General features: G+C 38.4%; 2 protein-coding genes across 3 annotated transcripts in view; one reads left to right on the top strand and one right to left on the bottom strand.

The window, feature by feature from the left end:
• Positions 1-20,984, bottom strand: part of LOC5571274 — a 138,123-nt gene that overhangs the window by 30,075 nt on the left and 87,064 nt on the right. The window lies entirely within an intron of this gene.
• Positions 211-15,485, top strand: LOC5571275 (neurogenic locus notch homolog protein 1). Its single transcript, XM_021840213.1, has 8 exons — positions 211-473; positions 535-767; positions 8,858-9,083; positions 9,158-9,394; positions 9,732-9,991; positions 10,058-10,271; positions 10,381-10,519; positions 14,179-15,485. Exons 1-8 carry the CDS (start codon positions 299-301, stop codon positions 15,284-15,286), a joined length of 2,592 nt encoding a protein of 863 aa, XP_021695905.1. The 5' UTR covers positions 211-298; the 3' UTR covers positions 15,287-15,485.

The following is a 20,984-nucleotide window of genomic DNA, read 5'->3' as shown; positions in this document are numbered from 1 at the left end:
GCACAAAGTAGAACAAAACATTAATTTTCACGTGAGTCCATGCAGGCAGATTGTTTGCAGAACCACTTGAGAGAAGCGATGTTTTATCATTGCCATCGGTTTGCGGGAAGGTAAACTGATGAGCGCTCGCTACTCAATAAGCCCCCCAATGTTTAGGAAGCACTTGAGCAAAGATATGTCCATCAAGCGTACGCCTTTGCCGTTATAAAAAGAAGCGCCCCGGAACGGGAACTCGCACAAAGTGGCTACCTCGCAGTGAAAGATTTGGAGTGATCAATGTGACTTTGATGTGTTCGATATGGCTCTCAAAAGTGTACTTTTAGTGGTGGCAGTGGGCGCAGTTTGGCCGAAGGCGGTCGAATCCCTGAGCTGCTATTCGTGTTCTGGAGAAACGTGCGTTAATGGGGTTGATTTTGGAGCAATGCTCGATTGCAATGGTGTCCAGGACGCGTGTTATACCAAGTTCAATGGGTGTAAGATTACTGATTAAAAAGGGCGGAAAAAATTAATGAAGCAATTTGATTTATATCGTAGATGTGCCTACTGAACGAGGATGTACTTCAGCATTGAATAATCCATGCACGGCAGGGTCATGTGAGTCATGTAACAGTGATTATTGCAACGTTCTTGGCGCAACTCAGCACAAATGTGTGGTTTGCTCGTCGGTGCTGGATGAAAACTGTATTAGCAACCCAGGCGAGCTGCCAGGGCAACAGTGTGGAGCCCCGAGTACGGACGTGGCGGAAACGCAGTGCTATTCGCGAGTGGTGAGTTAGAAAAGCAGATGGCTGGGTTTGACCCCCGTGAGGCTCAGGATCCTTATGTAATGGAAATATACTTAATTTATTTGGGCATAAGTATTATCGAGCCTGCGACATGATATCGAATGCAAAATGGCATCTGTAGCCAGGAATCGCTGAGTTCATAACTTTGAGAGTGCTCTAAGTTCTGTGTTCTAGCTTAGAAGCAGGCTAAGCTCTAGTGGAGATACCGAGATACCGAAAGTGTCAAGAAAAATAACTATAAATGTTTGAAATGTTGAATCATATCAGCAGCTTCGGAGAGGCAGATGTTTTTGCAAGATCAGACGGTTATAATCAGTTTTTTTTTCTGAGTGATCCAACGTGAAACATGAAATTCGATTATCTTGTGAAAAATCTATGAAAATTTAAAAACAATTAAAATTTGTGTGTGCAAGTTGTACGTTTCTATCGTAGCTCGACATTTTGAAAGAACGTTTTATTATTTTCACCAGAGAAGCGCAGAAATTGGGCCCAGAATAGCTGATAGTCAAAATCTAGGAAGCAAACAGCTACCAGCCTATTTTCAAATATAATGTTGGAGTGTGAACGATCATCAATATGAAGATTAATAAATTTTGAGGCCAGCTGCAATAGTAATGTTTTCAGGAAGCTTATAAATTGATAATACTTACGATGGATGGCGTACTTAATAGTTCAAGGTTAACAAGTTTAAGGGAAAACACTCCACTTTGTTCAAACCACTCCAGGAACTATGACACGGTGATGGACTTCCATTCCTTGTAATGGTAGCCATTTTTGTTATTCGTTGACTTGCTTTTTTTTTATTTATATATAGTTAACTCTCCCTTACTCGATATTCCGTATCTCGATATCGAGTTAGAGAACCATAGTAAAAGTTGGTTTTCATGGCTAGCTCGATGGTCCCTTCGATCGCAGTTGCACTGGTTTTGTGTTCTGTTACTCGATACCTCCCTAACTCGATGGCTCCTTCAACAGAGAATTGGCTGTATCTCTTTTCTATTGGAAATTAGTTAATCAAATTGAAATTCACTTAAATATTTATCAACAAAAGTTACGTGGATATTATCAAAACCAAAATGACACGAACAATTTAGAAATTACATACAACTGCTTCAAGCGAAGATACACTCAGAAACACGGGTAGTCAAAGAATGACTAAATTTTAGTAATTTATGACTATTTTCTATCTGCCTCTCTTTCATCCTGCAGGGAATTTTATTCCTATTTGTAAATTCGCCTGGGTTGAAGCATCGCTAAGCTTCAACCCAGTCGAAATGACAGTTAGTGTGAAAATTCACAACAGAATGAAAAAGAGGCAGATAGAAAATAGTCACTAATGCATAAACTTTAGTAATTCTGTGACTATTTTTATTTCTCAGATCCGGATTATCCGAAACGCAGCGTAAAGGCTCCCCCAAATCAACGCAATTTTTTCAGCGACACCGACAATAAATCGACGCGTTGTTGAGTCGCTTTCAGCACTATTATATGAAACCATCTAAACTGACGCGACTAAAATTGCTGCGAAACCGCGGCGCTGTGACTTAGACACGCTCATTAAACTGCATCGAAACATCAATAAAATCGCAACGATTGTTTGTCGTTGTCGCCGTACAAAATCGCATTGATTTGGCGGAGGCTTAAGGTGAAGATGCATCGAAGCCAAACTTCAAATTTACAAGTGCACGAATCTGGACAACCAAACACCCGTTTGAGCGGAAAACTGTATCGATTGGTCACCACCAGCTAGTGACCAATCGATTAAGTTTTCAGCTTAAATGGATGTTTGGTTCTCCAGATCCGTGCACTTGTAAATTTGAAGTTTGGCTTCGATGCATCTTCGCCTTAAATGCACAAGACTGAGAATTACTGTTCGTGTTTACCGTGTTAAGCCTGGATTACACTACGAGCGAACTGTTCTAGGTTCTGTAAATACGAACTGTTCGTCCATGTATTACACAGTTCAAACAAGCACGTCTTTGGTCCCACGATTGTTGGTCGCAGCCAGGGATGCCAGGTTGGAAGACATGTCTTCCATTAAGGCTCAAGAATCCATCATTCAATCATCAGCAATCATCAAAAATGAAAAATCAGTTTTTTCGTTTAAATTTCAAGAAATCCTCATAAAAATCTATCATCGCCATCCAGATAGCAAGTGTAATACAATGATAGATTTTATTGAACATTGCTTAAATTTTGAGCAAAAAAACTGGGTTTGAAAATTTGTGAAACGATGATGGTTATTTTCCTCTTAAAAGACGTTTGAGTTGTGTAGAATACTTTTGGAAGACGGAAGATATTTGGAAGACATTTCAAAACTTGTGAAGACATGTGGAAGATAATTTTACATTTCCTAGATAAAAAATAGTTGTAAATTGCAGGAACCCTTTTAAAAGATTCCTTGTAATCCCTACTTTCATTATTTTCTTTCAGATATTCAATAAAAATTTCTACAAGGGTTTTAAAAGTTTATTCCTCACAGGGATTTAGGGAGAAGTTTTCCTAGTACTTCGTAGAATTCATTTAAGGGCTGATTCTTTGAGGAATGTCTTAAGCTACTTTTCATGGGATTTCTTTGGATTTTATGTTTCATTGATTCCTCCTAGAACTCCTCCATAATTTCTTAAAACACTCGAAGGATATTTGCAGGAATATTTCTGAATCAATTTTACGGAATTCTTTCAAACTCATTCAAGAATACTTTGACGGAATTCCCAGAAAATTCTTTTAATATTTTAGATACTTCAGAAGGAACCAGATTAAACCAATCCATGCGTAATTATCGCAGAAACTCTACTGCAAATTCTTAAAATGCTGGGGAAATGTTGAAAAAATATTTTGAAAGAATTTGTAAATTAATCCTTATTGAAATTTATAGAAAAATTCTTCACACAAAGCACATACAAGTATCCTTGAAAAAAAAAATCTAATCGTAGATTTCAGAAAAATGACCAAAGGAATCTATAGATAGTTTTGTGAGATTTTTTTGCGGAGAATTCTATAGTTAATATTGGTATTACTCAAACAATGAAATTAAAAGAACTCTTTTACTTCATTGCTGATTTTAACACACATCGAATCAAAAGCCAACAAAAAACGGTACATTGCTTTCCTTATCAAAGATTTTCTTCAGCATTTTACTTAAATAATTGAATCGTGAGAAACTTCCTAAGGTCTAAAGCATAAGCATAAGCATAAGCATAGATGACCGTACAATTCGTAGTTGCTACTCCGTGATTGACCAGAACAATCGAAGTTGCACAGGGAATTAATGAATGGGGCTTGGGATTAACTTACCATTCTTCAATGTGCACAAATCGAGAGCTCAAATTTAAAAGTCAATAACGGCGCCGGCCGCGTCCTTACGGTCATCGGGGAAGGGAAGGAATGTTAGTGTGACTACCGTTGTTACTAGAGACCGAGATCACCTCTGCATCTCCACGGTTGTCATGGAGAGGATATTGGGTTAGTGGGATAAGGTAAAGATCTGGGAGTCACCAATGTATGGTGATGCGATCCATGATATAATCACGCCTAACCGGATTCGCGAAATAATTCGATAATCGCATTAAACGCCGAACAAGTGTTCGTCACTCGCCCACGCAAGAGCAAGCGACGCGATCAATAGATCAAACACTACTAGCGATCCGCGCAGGAGCAAGTGTCAAGGTCGAAGGATCAAACACTACTCCGTGAGAAACTTCCTAAGGTCTATACTAAAAACCTCCTTTGGAATATTCCTCGAGGATCTTCATCATTGCTGAAAAAGATTTCTATAAAAATAAAGCTTAAAAGTTATAATCAAAAGTGAGGAAATTATCTTTATTCGCTTAAAAAAAACTTTCGAACCATTCAAAAAAAGCAAAAACCTTTGCTTAGACTATTGAAGATTTTTTTCTTGTGAAAGTTTCTGAAATAAGGCCAAGGAATTTTCATGAAACACTCCAATACATAATTGAAAAGGAAATATCAAAATGTATCTAAATTTTTCTCTTGTATGGTATCAGTGATTTCCCATGATGTTTTTTTTTAAATTACTCATATTAAAACTACTGTGAATCCTGTCATGAAATACCTAGAATTCTTAATGAATACAAGGTAGTATGTCTATTATGTATGTCAGGGAATATGTCTATTAATTTTAATAAGAATTTCTACAGACATCTTTTAAAGATTTTTATTTTATTCTTTCAAAATTTTTTACTATACTTTTTGAAAAACATACGCTATTTTTTAATCTAGAGGAATCCTTCTAGGATTTGAAAAATTTCCTCCAATGCATTTTTTTTTTCTTAAAACATTAGCTCTTAGTAATGATTTATCTAGAATGTCTAAGATATTAATAAAATCACTATAATAAAGCTAAACATAATTTTCACGGTGTTCATTTGAGAACAAATCGCGAATTCGTCAATCAGTACTAGATTTTTTTTAATTCCATCAGGAATTAGGAAAAAAAAATAAGGATTTTTTTTAGAATAATTTTACAAATTGTGTCTAAGATTCGTCAAGAAACGGCTTTAAACGTTTCTGTAAGGTTCTTAGAAGGTCTGTAAGGATTCCTCAAATATTATTAAACTTTTTGGATGCGTCTTTATTATTTTCCAGACGTTCTTTTTTGGGTTTTCCAGGAGTTACTTTTTACTAGAAGGAATCCAAGAGTACTTCACGAACAACTTTCCCTGAAGATTTTTTGAGTCAAATCATACAGAATACAATTAAAATATCGTGAAAACTGAGAAAAAAATATGATAAATCTTTGCAAGAATTTTCAAATATTCGAGCAATCTCTGAATGCATTTTATTAAGAACCTTCAGAGGTATTCTTCGGAAATTTTTTTGGCTTGGAATCCTGGAAAGAAATTGAAAAATGATAAGGGGTTGTCCATTTAATACGTAAGACAATTTCGTAAGACAATGGTAAGATATTTTGTATGAAAATTAAAAATATTTTGTGAGACGCGTAAGAAATCTCAAACAATCCCCCGCTTACCCCCCATAAACCCTTACGCAAATAATGGACGATCCCTAAAAGGTTATTCTGGAGAATCTTAGAGGAGTTCCGGGAGTAATTCTTGACAAAATTGCTTAACTAATTTCTTAATGAATTTCTTCTTTCTGGCGTTACGTCCCAACTGGGACAAAGCCTGCTTCTCAGATTAGTGTTCTTATGAGCACTTCCATAGTTATTAACTGAGAGCTTTCTTTGTCGATTGACCATTTTTGCATGTGTATATCGTGTAGCAGGTACGAAGATACACTATGCCCTGGGGATCGAAAAAATTTCCTTTACGAAGATTCCCTCGACCAGCGGGATTCGAACCCACGACCCTCAGCATGGTCATGCTGAATAGCTGCGCGTTTACCGCTACGGCTATCTGGGCTCTTAATGAATTATTTTAGGAATAAAACCTAATTTTTTTTTCGATGAATTGCTGGAGTAATCCCTAAACATTAAGATCATCTGTAGAAGAATTTAAAAAAAAAATCCTGAAATTCTGAGAACGTTTCTTGATAAAAATTCTTAAAGTTCTTTGAGACATACCTGAAAAAATCTTGATATTTTTTTCACTTGTTAGGTTTTTCAGGAATCCAGGGAGAATCTTCCTTTAAAATGCGCGAAAGCAGAATACCAAATTGGTCTGATATCAAAACTAGTCATAGTTAAAAGTAGTTTTCTACAAATGGTTCCTCTTTAAAAAAAAACATCTTTGTTTGCCCATAATTTTATGAGTACTTTATCGATTCCAAATCGTTTAACATGCTTTTAAAGATAATTCAGTAGTTAAAGATTGTGGGTACAACAAATCGATTTGAAAAATAGTTTGAGTTAGTTATTTAATGAAAACTGCTTAAAATCATGATTTTCCGTTGAAAAATGTATACCATATGTTAAGAAATTTGTAAGTAAAACGGTAATATTTGAGCTTAAACTGTTTTTTTTCTCATTTGATTAACTTTAAGAAAGCTCTAAGCAGCAATTTTCCAAAAATGTTATTACAAAAACATTTTTGAAATAAAAAAAAGGTGTACACTATTCAACTCGTAATTGTAACTAGATGCTCTTTATAAGCTTCAGATAAATAGTAAAAAGGTAATTTCCGGCAAAAAAAACGACAACTCTAATAAATTTGATTTTTTTTTCAATAAAAAATCATGTTTTGGATAGTATTTGTTAAATAACTAAGTCGACACTATTTTTTTAATTAAATTTGTTTTATACACAGTTTGAAAACAACTGAATTAGCTTCAAAAGCATATAAAAAGATTTGGAATCAAATTAGTATTTATGAAGTTATGGTCAAACGAAGTTAAACTTTTTAGTAAAAAAGAGGAAACATTTAGAGAAAACTGCATTTAACTAATACTAGTTTTGTTTTTTTGACAAATTTGGTGTTGTGCAAACTTTTCATACTTTTAATTTTGAAGAGAATGATGCTAAGATGTGTAAAGTTGGTTAGAAAATAACAAAGTTATGAACACTTTACTGAAGGTCATATTTCTTAACTTGAACATTCACCTTCAAGTCGCTTGCGCCACATCTATATCTTAATCTTTGGCTCAAAATTAGGTGTGCCTTTTTATGTGATGTGATGACGTAGCAACCAATGTTTAGTGTATTCAAGAATGCAAGAATGTTAAGAACTGAAAAAAGCTCCAGCAACTCGTTCAGGAATTTCGCCAAGAGTTCCTCTTGGGATTCCTGTAAGGATTATTCCAGGAATTTTTGCAAGGATATTTCTACAGGGATTCCTATATTCCTATAATAATATATTAATAATACTTTTGATCATGTTTGACGTTCACTTAGTCGACAAAAATGCCACAGGGGTTTTAGTTTTAACACTGGGGATGTTCCTATCTGACATTTCGAAAGGGACACGAAAAACAAAATACACCCAAATTTTGAATTTAAGCCAAGGGGTATAACAAAATTAAAAAAACATAAAATAAATGTTTTTTGGTCTTCAACAATCGAAAAACATTAAAACATTGAGTCAACATGTTTTTTTTTGGCCTAAACTTAAGCGTTTGGCACTAAAACTGAGACAGGGCTATAGGACTCCATTAAAAACACATTTGCCGATTTCGACATTAATTTTTCGTGGGTGACCCATTTCGCATAAAAACTTGTCGTATAAGGGCGACATTTCGCATAAAAACTGCTTTATGTGAAATGTCCATAGAGGAACAGGTAGCATTTCAAAGAAGTCGAAATGTCCCACCTATAATTTTTCATAACGGCTTACCTGCATTCATCAATTTCTCTTCATCGTTGCACTCATTGCATTATTGCTAAAAACTTGCTCACTTTTTGTGACGTGTTTTTGTGACTAAGTTAAAGAATCACTACGTCTAGCTTTATGAACAAGAAATTCTACGAATTTATTGAATTTGGCGTAGTTATTAGGGTAAGAAAGGATCGATGAAGAGAAATCCATCATGTCAGATAAGCCCTTATAAAGTAGCAGTGTTGATTTATATACACAGTTAAAAATAATGAAGATTACACGTCATGTAAACTTCATTTATGCGATGTAAACATGACGTCATGTAAATTTAAGTCTGGAATCATGTAAAAATATGCTGCATGTCATGTAATCACATAGGATTCTGCTGGATAACATGACATATAATTTAAGTTTACATGACATATCATGTAAATATCTATGATATTCCACGCTCCAATTATGTGCATTATATGTCTCAGAAATTTACACGTTTCATTCGAACTGTGTAACTACACCCGATTCTGTTTTTGCACGGAGGATGCGTACCGTGCAAAAAAAAAAATCAGTTTAAATTTTCAAAAACAGTGCAAAACAGTAACACCATTTCTCGAAGTTTCATGCAAAAATAAAGTTTTGGCGAAAAAAAATGTATGGAACCTTTTTTTGCACGGCGTGTAAAATAATCCGTGCGAAAAAGCATTGAGTGTACTAAGAATTCGTTAAAATATACCAGGAGTGGAAGCAAGAAGCTTTGGTTGCTCCATTTTTTTTACACTTCAGTCTAGATTTGACGATAATCTGGAGCTGTTTACCATTCTCATCTAAATTCCCTACATATAGATTGGATCCGTTACCGAGCGAGGCTGCATTCAATCCCAATCCGACTTGGACACCTGCGATGGCATCCAATGCTCCACATGCGCCGGAGAAGCATGCAACAACGCGGAATATCCCGAAAAACGCCAGAAGTGCGTCAAATGTAGCTCAATGGAATGCAAAACCTCCGCCACCACCAGTTACTGTGACCTTCCAGATGACAGCTGCGTGACCGCCAAAAAGACTGATGGTAACAACCAATACTAATCAAAGTACCTCTAAACCGTCTTAATCGTTTCATCCACCAAAACCTCCCCCTTTCAGGAACGTATCTCAAAACGTGCGAACATTCCATGACCGATTCGGACCGACAATTCTGCCAATCAAATCCATCCGCCTGTTCGTTCTGCGGCCAGAACGAATGCAATCGTAACGAGATCAACGTCGCCGACCCTGGCCGCCAATGCTACACGTGCCAAGGCACCGATTGTTTGCATTCGTCACTGAGGATCGAAACCTGTCACGAAACCGACGATCGGTGCTTTACCATCTTTGACGGTTGTAAGTATTTGTTCGAAGGCAGCATCGAATCAGAGCCAAAAGGTCGAAGATTAAAAACAAGGGACAAAACTGCCGAAATCGGACGGAGTGACCTAAGCGCCATTTTCAATTTTCGGCTTATTTCGCAACATATTTGCAGAAATGGTGAATTTTGGTATTTCTGTAACATTGGGGGAAAATTGAAATGGTGCTTAGGCCAAAACTCTTCCTTAAATAAGGGGAAATTTCCCGACCAACAAACCATTTTCGGCCGTTTGTTCTTTTGACCTTTTATGCATTCGACTTCTTCGCTTGAAATCACGATTTCGAATCTGTACTTCTCGCACCCAACCAACAGACAACCCAACTCAACGGGGCTGCCGGTCACAATTCAGCACCCAGGAAAAGGCCACTTGCGATAATGCCGACAACGTTAACTGCAATCTCTGCCAAGATGACCTATGCAACGTGGGTGGACGTGAAGACCACAAATGTCTGTACTGTTCCTCTACGCTAGATGTAAACTGTATCAACCCGTCCGGTCAGATGCCGAGTTTGGTTCAATGTCCTGCGCCAACCACTGAAGTCACGGAAGAGGCCCAATGTTACACTCGAATTGTAAGTACGAAAAGTCGACACAGATCGAACCGGAAACCAGTTCCAATTATAATCGAAATCTCTCAGATAGGAATGGTAACGGAGCGGGGATGTCTCGGTTCGGCCACGGATGTGGACCAATGCGATCCGGAAGAGAACTGTGCGACCTGTTCGGGACCCGGGTGTAATATGGCACTCTTCCCAACCGACAGAAGGAAATGTGTGGTGGACTCTTCGGCCAATCAGTACTGCCCGGACCCATGGGATGTCTGTGTACAAATCGCCAACAGCACCAGTGGAGGTAGGTGGATGACCTTTGGTTTACGCTGAAGATGAAGTTGTGACTCATGAAACGCGGAAGAGTCACGCGCTGTGAGCAAGCATTTATTCGATTTTTTTTATGATTGTAGGGGCCAACATTAAAAAATGCCAGTCATCGATGACTGCGGAGGAGGCGTCCTTCTGCAAGGCCAACAGCAACAAGTGTGATTTTTGTGCGTCAGATAACTGCAACCAGAACGAAGTGAACTTTAACTATGTAGAATGCATGTGAGTATTACAATATTGTTGTTAAAAATACTCCTGCTCAGGATTCTCTCTGAATCCTGCTCAGAAATCTGTATGAATCCTGCTCAAGATTCTCTCTGAATCCTGCTCAGGGTTCTCTCTGAATCCTGCTCAAGATTCTCTCAAGATCCTGTTCATTATTCTCTTAGTATCCTCTTCAGGATTCTTTCAAAATCCTGTTCAAGATTATATCAGAATCCTGTTCAGGGTTCTCTCTGAACCCTTTAAAGGGATTCACTCTTAATCCTGTTCAGCATTCTCTCTGAATCCTGTTCAGGATTCTCTCTAAATCCTGCTCCTAATTTCCTCTGAACCCTGTTTAGGATTCTCTCTGAATCCTGCTCAGGATTCTCTCTAAATCCTGCTCAAGATTCTCTCAGAATCCTGTTCATGATTATCTCAGAATCCTTTTCAGGGATCTTTCAAAATCCTGTTCAGAATTCTCTCAGAATCCTGTTCAGGGCTCTCTCTGGATCCTGTTCAGGATTCTCTCTGAATCCTGTTCAGGAATCTCTCTGAATCCTATTCAGGATACTCTCTGATTCCTGTTCAGGATTCTCTCTGAATCCTGTTCAGGATTCTCTCTGAATCCTGTTCAGGATTCTCTCTGAATTCTGTTCAGGATTCTCTCTGAATCTTGTTCAGGATTCTCTCTGAATCCTGTTCAGGATTCTCTCTGAATCCTGTTCAGGATTCTCTCTGAATCCTGTCCAGGATTCTCTCTGAATCCTGTTCAGGATTCTCTCTGAATCCTGTTCAAGATTCTCTCTGAATCCTGTTCAGGATTCTCTCTGAATCCTGCTCAGAAATCTGTATGAATCCTGCTCAAGATTCTCTCTGAATCCTGCTCAGGGTTCTCTCTGAATCCTGCTCAAGATTCTCTCAAGATCCTGTTCATTATTCTCTTAGTATCCTCTTCAGGATTCTTTCAAAATCCTGTTCAAGATTATATCAGAATCCTGTTCAGGGTTCTCTCTGAACCCTTTAAAGGGATTCACTCTTAATCCTGTTCAGCATTCTCTCTGAATCCTGTTCAGGATTCTCTCTAAATCCTGCTCCTAATTTCCTCTGAACCCTGTTTAGGATTCTCTCTGAATCCTGCTCAGGATTCTCTCTAAATCCTGCTCAAGATTCTCTCAGAATCCTGTTCATGATTATCTCAGAATCCTTTTCAGGGATCTTTCAAAATCCTGTTCAGAATTCTCTCAGAATCCTGTTCAGGGCTCTCTCTGGATCCTGTTCAGGATTCTCTCTGAATCCTGTTCAGGAATCTCTCTGAATCCTATTCAGGATACTCTCTGATTCCTGTTCAGGATTCTCTCTGAATCCTGTTCAGGATTCTCTCTGAATCCTGTTCAGGATTCTCTCTGAATTCTGTTCAGGATTCTCTCTGAATCTTGTTCAGGATTCTCTCTGAATCCTGTTCAGGATTCTCTCTGAATCCTGTTCAGGATTCTCTCTGAATCCTGTCCAGGATTCTCTCTGAATCCTGTTCAGGATTCTCTCTGAATCCTGTTCAAGATTCTCTCTGAATCCTGTTCAGGATTCTCTCTGAATCCTGTTCAGGATTCTCTCTGAATCCTGTTCAGGATTCTCTCTGAATCCTGTTCAGGATTCTCTCTGAATCCTGTTCAGGATTCTCTCTGAATCCTGTTCAGGATTCTCTCTGAATCCTGTTCAGGATTCTCTCTGAATCCTGTTCAGGATTCTCTCTGAATCCTGTTCAGGATTCTCTCTGAATCCTGTTCAGGATTCTCTCTGAATCCTGTTCAGGATTCTCTCTGAATCCTGTTCAGGATTCTCTCTGAATCCTGTTCAGGATTCTCTCTGAATCCTGTTCAGGATTCTCTCTGAATCCTGTTCAGGATTCTCTCTGAATCCTGTTCAGGATTCTCTCTGAATCCTGTTCAGGATTCTCTCTGAATCCTGTTCAGGATTCTCTCTGAATCCTGTTCAGGATTCTCTCTGAATCCTGTTCAGGATTCTCTCTGAATCCTGTTCAGGATTCTCTCTGAATCCTGTTCAGGATTCTCTCTGAATCCTGTTCAGGATTCTCTCTGAATCCTGTTCAGGATTCTCTCTGAATCCTGTTCAGGATTCTCTCTGAATCCTGTTCAGGATTCTCTCTGAATCCTGTTCAGGATTCTCTCTGAATCCTGTTCAGGATTCTCTCTGAATCCTGTTCAGGATTCTCTCTGAATCCTGTTCAAGATTCTCTCTGAATCCTACTCAAGATTCTCCTAGAATCATGCTCAGGAATCTCTCTGAATCTTGTTCAGGATTCTCTCTGAATTCTGCTCAGGATTCTCTCTAAATCCTGCTTAGAATTCTCTCTGAATCTTGCTCAGGATTCTCTCTAAATTCTGTTTATGATTCTCCCTGAATCCTGCTCATGATTCTCCTAGAATTCTGTTCTGGACTTTCCCTGAATCCTGCTCAGAATTCTCTCTGAATCCTGTTCATGATTCTTTCTGAATCCTGTTCATGATTCTTTCTGAATCCTGTTCTGGATTCCCTCTGAATCCTTCTCCAGATTCTCTCTGAATCCTGTTCAGGATTCTCTCTGAATCCTGTTTAGGATTCTCTCAAAATCCTGTTCAGGATTCTCTCTGAATCCTGTTCAGGATTCTCTCTGAATCCTGTTCAGGAATCTCTCTGAATCCTGTTCAGGAATCTCTCTGAATCCTATTCAGGATACTCTCTGATTCCTGTTCAGGATACTCTCTGATTCCTGTTCAGGATTCTCTCTAAATCCTGTTCAGGATTCTCTCTGAATCCTGTTCAGGATTCTCTCTGAATCCTGTTCAGGATTCTCTCTGAATCCTGTTCAGGATTCTCTCTGAATCCTGTTCAGGATTCTCTCTGAATCCTGTTCAGGATTCTCTCTGAATCCTGTTCAGGATTCTCTCTGAATCCTGTTCAGGATTCTGCTCAGAATTCTCTCAGAATCCTGCTCAGGATTCAGAGAGAATATTAAGAAGAATTCAGAGAAAATCCTGAACTGGATTCAGAAAGAATCATGACCAGAATTTAAAGAGAATCCCAAACAGGATTCAGAGATAATTCTGAGAAGGAATTAGAGAGAATCCTGAACACGATTCAGAGAGAATTCTGAACAGGATTCTCTCAAAATCCTGTTCATGATTCATTCTGAATCCTGTTCAGGACTTCTTCTGAATTCTGTTCAGGATTCTCTCTGATTCCTGTTCAGGATTCTCTCTGAATCTTGTTAAGAATTCTCTCTAAACCCTGTTCAAGATTCTCTCAGAATCCTGCTTAGGACTCTCTCAGAATCCTGCTCAGGATTCTCTCAGAATCTTGTTGAGACCTCTCTCAGAATACTGAATCCTGAACAGGATTCAGAGAGAATCTTGAACAAGACTCAGAGAAAATCCTGAACAGGATTCAGAGATAATTCTGAACAGGAATTAGAGAGAATCTTGAACACGATTCAGAAAGAATTCTAAACAGGATTCAAAGAGAATCCTGAACAGAATTCTGAGAGACTCTCTCTGGATCCTGAACAGAATTCTGAGAGACTCTCTCTGAATCCTGTTCAGATTTCTCTCTGAGCTCTAAATGCTTTTTATTTCTTACGTTGGGAATGGTTTCCTAATTTACATTGCCTTTTTTCTCATCAGGGTCTGCAACTCCCGTGACAATCCAGCCTGTGCGACAAATCCAGCTGCCATCACCAGCATGGCACGCTGCCAAGCCTGTGCAAGTTTACTGACGAACGACGCCCAAGGTGTACAAGTACTGCAACGTGGATGTCTAGAGCAGCTCTCGCCTGGAGGTGTCGAGCAGTGTTCAGGCACAACGTGTACAACCTGCAGAACAAATCGCTGCAACATCGGAAACTATCCGGAGAGCCGTTTGGAGTGCTACTCGTGTCTCCAACCGCCGTGTATTTCTCATGGTTCGATCAGTCTTGAATACTGCCTGCAATATTCCACATCGGATCGATGCGTCATGCTGCTGGACACGTCAGGTATCCCTATCCGGTTGGGATGTAACAGTACCCTTACGTCTGCAGAGCAAACTTCTTGTAGCTCGAATCCCCAACAGTGCAGATACAGTTCCAAATCCAAGTCGAATGACCCCTCGGCGCTTCTAAGACCTGGCAGCTGCGTGCAATGTAATTCTGCCTACGAGTCCAACTGTATGACCAACCCCAGCAGCTTCGAGGCCACGCCTTGTAACGATCCAGAGAACAGCCAATGCTACTCACGTCTCACCAACGGAAATATCGTCGAACGAGGATGCCTCAACGACCTGGACAGGGCCTCCAAAACCAAGTGTCTTTCGGGCAATAACTGTATGCTCTGCTCGACCCGGACGGAGAAGTGCAACTCCAGGCAGTATCCACCGGACCTAATCCGTTGCCACCAGTGCGACTCCAGTCAGACTGCCAGCTGCAAAAACGTTCAATCCGGAACAGCTCCAGTCTGCCCTAGCTACAGCCAGGACAACCACTGCTACACCATAGTGCAGAAAAGTGGCCAAACGGTGCGGAAATGCTCGACCTTACCGCGGGATACGGAATGTGCTGGAGCAGATCGGTGCGAGATTTGTCGTTTCAGCGGTTGTAACTCCCGGAATTCAACCGACGTAATGCCCGTTGATGTTCCGAATCAAACGACAACTACCACACCAAAGCCAGAAAAAGCTGCGGCGGCCATCGTGGGTGCCAATTCGATGGTGGCGCTCATGACGTTGATTGCGGTACTTGCGGTAGCACAACACTAAGCGGTGGCGAGGGTATGCGATATTGCGAATGATCCAGTCAAACTCCGATCGAAACGAAAATACGCAGGATAGCACGGAACCGAATGAGGCAAAATTTATAATTTTAAGTTTCGTTTCGTTTCGCCATACTGTAAAAAATCAGTTTTTTTGATAATATACGGAATTTTTCGAAATGTTCATCGATTGAAAACCCCTACAAGCTTGCCTTTCCACATTCATTGAAGTATAGTAAGCATCTGAGAGAGACTCGCGAAGAGGAAAAATATCAACGTCATATGCAGCCCAGATTCCCCTCTCACGAAACGTCAAATGCAGCCCACCGTTTTTATGGCTGAAAAGGTGAAAAGTATTGTGTTCAAAGTAAACTGTTATTAAAAACCTCAATCGGCGGAGCAGTTTTTTCCAAAGTTGCTGATAAATCTAAGCAGAAGATTAATTATTTCTAATGTCTGCTACGTTTGCTGGCATGAAATTTCACTCAAACGGCTATTTATAATTCGATGTGATGCAAACTCAATCATTTTTTGCTGCGAGCTTCACTGCCCATACTCGCAATACAGTCCCATTAGGAAAATCATCATGTCGAGAAAAACGCTTCTAAACATAATACAAAACGTTTTCGTTTCACCGTTGCTGACAGTAGTAAATTGTAGTGGGATCATTCAACACATTATCATTGTAGTATTATAAAACCTTCAAGAACTACAATATAGTTAAAGTGGTTGTTTTACATATCTTAATCTAAGACTCAATCCAATGGGACTCGTTATCCGAGTATTTTACTTGCCAAACACAAATATACCCGCATACCAGTCCCATTATGGGAGACTGGCTTACTATGTTTTTACGCAACTTGACATAATCGTTTTCAAGTTTACAGTAGATCTCACGCTAAATCCCAAGGAATGTTTGTAACTGCAACTGTTAGTACTAGTAAATGTGGATTAAAAATGTCCTTCAAAGTTATTGTACTATTCGGTGGCAACAGTGATCATGTTGAAGACTCTCCTGGATTTTATTTAACTGCAGAACATGTTCCGGTCGGCCAATCTAGAAAGTTAATTGAATCCACCACGGGGATGTTTGCTTCAAGCAATGCAACAAAGCAATTTTCGGTCAGCATGAAGACGGCAAAGCTATTGAAGATTCCTTAGATATATGTGGATTGTCCTGCTGTATGCCATGAACCACCTTACTTCTTGGTTTTAGAAGTCGCATGTACCTACTTAGGGTGACTGTGGAAACTCTGGCTGGCCAAAAAAATCAACCCAATTTCATGCCATAACAAGTTAAGCCTACAAGTTAAGAGAGCAGCAGCATTGACTTAAAGGGATGCTATTTTGACTATTTTTGGTTTAGAAGCACACATTTCGAGTTGCGGTTCTAGAACTTCGCAGCAGAAATCATTCTGGGAAAACTTTAATATCACGTAAGAATAGATACTTCACATGAATAAACATGATTTGAGAAATTGAAATTTGTATTATTTCTCCTTTGAATAAAAAAAATACGATGCAAGATTACAACACTTATAACAGGGCCAGGTTTGCTTCAACTTCTTTGTAATTCTTTAATGGGACTATTATGCGGGTACTTTCAATATGGGACGCACATAATTTGGTATTTTTTTCGCATTTTGTCCATACAAAAATGCAATTTTAAGCATGATTTCATAAAGTACACTAAAAATAAACACCATTCATGAAGTTAACTAAAAAATGGTTAAAATCCATATGGGACTGTTATGCGAGTATGGGCAGTTCATGTGAGGGTTTGAACGGCTTGCGCATAATTGGTATAAACACAAAGTGAAATAAGAAAAAAAAACTCAGCAATCACAGAAAAAGAAGACCGTCTTCGCGAGTCTCGTCTCAGGTAAGCATAACATAGGCTGCCTGTACATGTCAATGGACCTATAGGCCTATTCACATGACGTCTCAAATCAGCTGATCGGGAAGCACTTTGACAGATCTTCTATGAAAATGACAGGCCCGCGTTAGCACCGGTCCTCCACCGATGTAAACAAATGCATAGACGGATCTGTCACATGAAAAGGCCTATGCACGGGTTCACTTTTTGACGTTTTAGCGATTCCGTGCCCATGGAAACCAGTGAATTTGGCACCGCTCAAACGTCAACGGACACCAAGTAAGAATTGCAATTCGATCCAAATGAATGACGGATGGGAATTTCCACTCTCTTTCGAATTACACATTTCAGCAGATCTCATATCATTGATCCAGCAGGACATGACTCTCATTATTAACAACACGCTCATCGGTAGTTATTTACGTTATTTTATTTTGTACAACAATAGTGGAAAAATCTGTCGTACACACCTCAAGCGTGGCGGTGCTGATTTCGGTGAATCGCGCGACAACCGAAAGATTAATCGTCCAACTTTAGCTCGATTAACTACCGCTAGCAACAGCTTGTAGTTCTGTACGATAAGCGCAATTTTTCGATATGTCCATTTCAAAAATACCGTGATACAAAAATCATCAATATCCTGAAAATTTGATTCTTAAAATATGTTTGATCTAATAAATACAAACTACGCTGTTTAAAAAAAACTTATCATAAAGCAGTTAAAGTGATGCAAATTTTGAACTATTTGCTCCCCTATGCTTGAACGAAGTTAATTTTGACAAGAATCATTCTCCGAAAATATAAAGTGATTTGGACGAAATTTGTCAGTGCACACGCATTTATATGGAAATAACTATGGAAAAGGCCAACTTTCTGCGTTCGGAACTCTATGTGCTCGCCAGAATATTTTATGAAAAAGTGAGTAAACTCTTCTCAAATGTGGTCTTCAGAGGGCTGAACAAGAAATGTTGGCCTTCTCCTTAGTGATTCCTATCCAATCTTCAAATAGCTTGTACACAGCCAAATTTCTTCTTAATCATTTCAAATTTTAGGAGAATTCTATAGCCATAATTAATATTGTTTAAGCTGAGGGGTGCCAAAATTTCAAAAATGTATCAATCTTATTCACTGCATTATGATTTTCCATGTTTGTTGGTGCTAATAAAGCTTAATTTGTAACAGATTTCAAGGATTTCGAACCTGATTGCCAGAAATTTAAACTGGTGTGAAAAAGTTCAACATTATTGATCATAATTTACAACAGATTGGTAGCAAAATTTTTGAAGCCACCCATCATTATTCCTTGAAGAATTTCGGTATTATCAAATTCAGAATTGTTATTCCCAGAATCTCTGGGAAATAAATCAAATAATAAGATTTGTTCATACTTTCAACGTGATTTCCTCCAGAAGGACAACCTTCCTTCTATGCCTACTTTCCGGAACATGGTCCCAGATTTAAATAAAAAAAAAGCTTAACCATTTTACAAATTGTTTCTACTAAATATTATACTAAGTAATTTCGCAAAAGCACTTCTAGAACGCTTTATTGAATTCCTGCGAATGGTTTTCCAAAAAATATTACAAATTCTTTCGCGAAGTTCAGTCCTCCAGGATATTTCCAAAATTCGTCACAAATTGCGTCAAAAATTCTCCTATAGTTTTTTTTTCCTGGAAATTTTGTATCTAAGCCCCGGATTATACAAGAATAATTTACGAAAAGTGTTTTTTAAATATTTCTTGCCTTAGAAATTCAGAGGAAATTTGTTACGAAGCCCCTAGATACTTATGCTTCTGAAAGAAGCATAGCGGTAAAGCAGTCTGTGGAGAAACATTTGGCAAAATAACTGGGAAGGGGTTTATAGCTTTATCAATTATTGGCAGAATTTGCAGAGGCTTTCTGGCAAAATTCTGGGGAATCAAAGAAGGCATTCTGTTTCATTTCAAGGATAATTTCTTAAAAAGATTCTATTGGAACTCATTGGGATTTTTTTGTAAATTAATTAGATAGGTTTGAATTATCTTGTAATCATTCACCTTTAGAGATAAAAATATAAATAATCACTTATCTTTTGCTGTTCCGTTGTCCATCTGTTGTTTCTACCTGCTTCAATAATTTGTTGTATCTCCTTCTTTCACATGACACTTCCTTGAGGAACTTTGCACAAAAATCTTGGCATACTCCAAAAAGCAATGCTTAAGAGATTCTAAAGAAACAAGTAAATTATAGAAGTGCAGAATGCTTATATGTTATTTCTGAAAAACTATTAGGAATTCTTCAACATTTTTTTTAAATATTGCGATGATTTCCTCTAAGATTTAAATTGAGTGAAATCTTTCATCACGAATATTATCATAAGCCTTTTTTAGCAATGATTTTGAAAAACAAACTGCTAATATTTTCGCATTCAATAATTTGAAATAGTCCCTCCAAAAAAGTTAGTTTGAAATGTCTGCAAATGGGGGATTTTTTTTCTGCATTAATCTTTTAGCAACAGTATCGCGAAACTTCGAAGTTCATCCACAGCATTTCCTAAGATGATAGATACAAATACCTTCAGTATTTGACCCGCTCCATCCATTTTAACACCTCGAAAATTTTGTAACCGTTAACATGGGAAAAGCCCTCGCAAAAATCAAGTTAGCGTTAAATTTGTAGATTCTCCAAAGCCATCATCTAGCTCTAAAAATTCAACACTTTTCAAGAAGTTGAAGAATGATTTGGATTCAGATTCAGATTATTCTGATGGAATGCCTTGCCTCATGATTTCTTCCGTCAATAAGATCAACGATCCCTGCTAAGTGGTTGTTTTGCGCTGTAAAAATGATTTTATCCCGCTTGTTGTCCGCTCATGATTTGATGAATTCTACACAGGATGGTGAAACACTTATACGAATCCTATTTTGACTGTTGGAAACATTGACGTAGCAGACAAGCAGAAAGTTCTTGAAGAAGTAAAAAGTAAGTTTCCGACAATTCTTACCAAAGATTTTTCTAGTCCAATAGTTGGTTATAAGGGAGATTTAATCTTGAAGGAAGACATACCCATTTTAAGGAAGGCCTACGAAGTTCCATTACGTTTGAGACAGCAAGTAGTTGACTATTTGGCAGATTTAGAACAGCAAGGAGTAATAACGCCCGTTGAAGCCGGCGAATGGGCTTCGCCGGTAATTGCTATTGTGAAGAAGGATCAAAGTATTCGATTGGTGATAGACTGTAAAGTCTCCATCAATAAAGTTTTGCTTCCAAACACGTATCCTTTGCCCGTAGCGCAGGATCTGTTTGCTACACTTTCAGGTTCAACAATTTTTTGTTCTTTGGACTTAGAGGGTGCTTATACTCAGCTGCTTTTAACGTCTCGTTCGAAGAGGTTTATGGTTATAAACACCATAAAGGGTCTCCTACAATAGACTCTCTCAAGGAGCCTCATCAAGTGCAGCAATATTTCTAAAGGTCATGGACCAAGTCCTTTGTACTTTGGAGAATGTTTCAGCTCATTTGGACGATATACTGATTGCGGGTAAGGATTTCAGCAACTGCAAGATCAAACTTTTTTTGTTTTTGGAGAGACTTGCCAAGGCCAACAAAAAAGTGAATTGGAAAAAATGCTAATTTTTTGTGTCGCAGTTGCCTTACTTGGGACATGTTTTAACATACAAGGATTTACTTCCCTGTCCCGATAAAGTTAAAACTATTCGTGAAGCGAAAGCTCCACGGAATGTTTCAGAATTGAAGGCATTTTTGAGACTTGTAACTTACTATTCTAAGTTCATTCCTAATTTGTCCACTCGCATCAGTTACCTTTACAATCTTTTAAAGAAAAACGTGA

Source organism: Aedes aegypti, chromosome 2 (genome assembly GCF_002204515.2).
Source record: "Aedes aegypti strain LVP_AGWG chromosome 2, AaegL5.0 Primary Assembly, whole genome shotgun sequence".
Lineage (NCBI taxonomy): Eukaryota > Metazoa > Arthropoda > Insecta > Diptera > Culicidae > Aedes > Aedes aegypti.
This window is presented reverse-complemented; position numbering and strand designations above follow the sequence as displayed.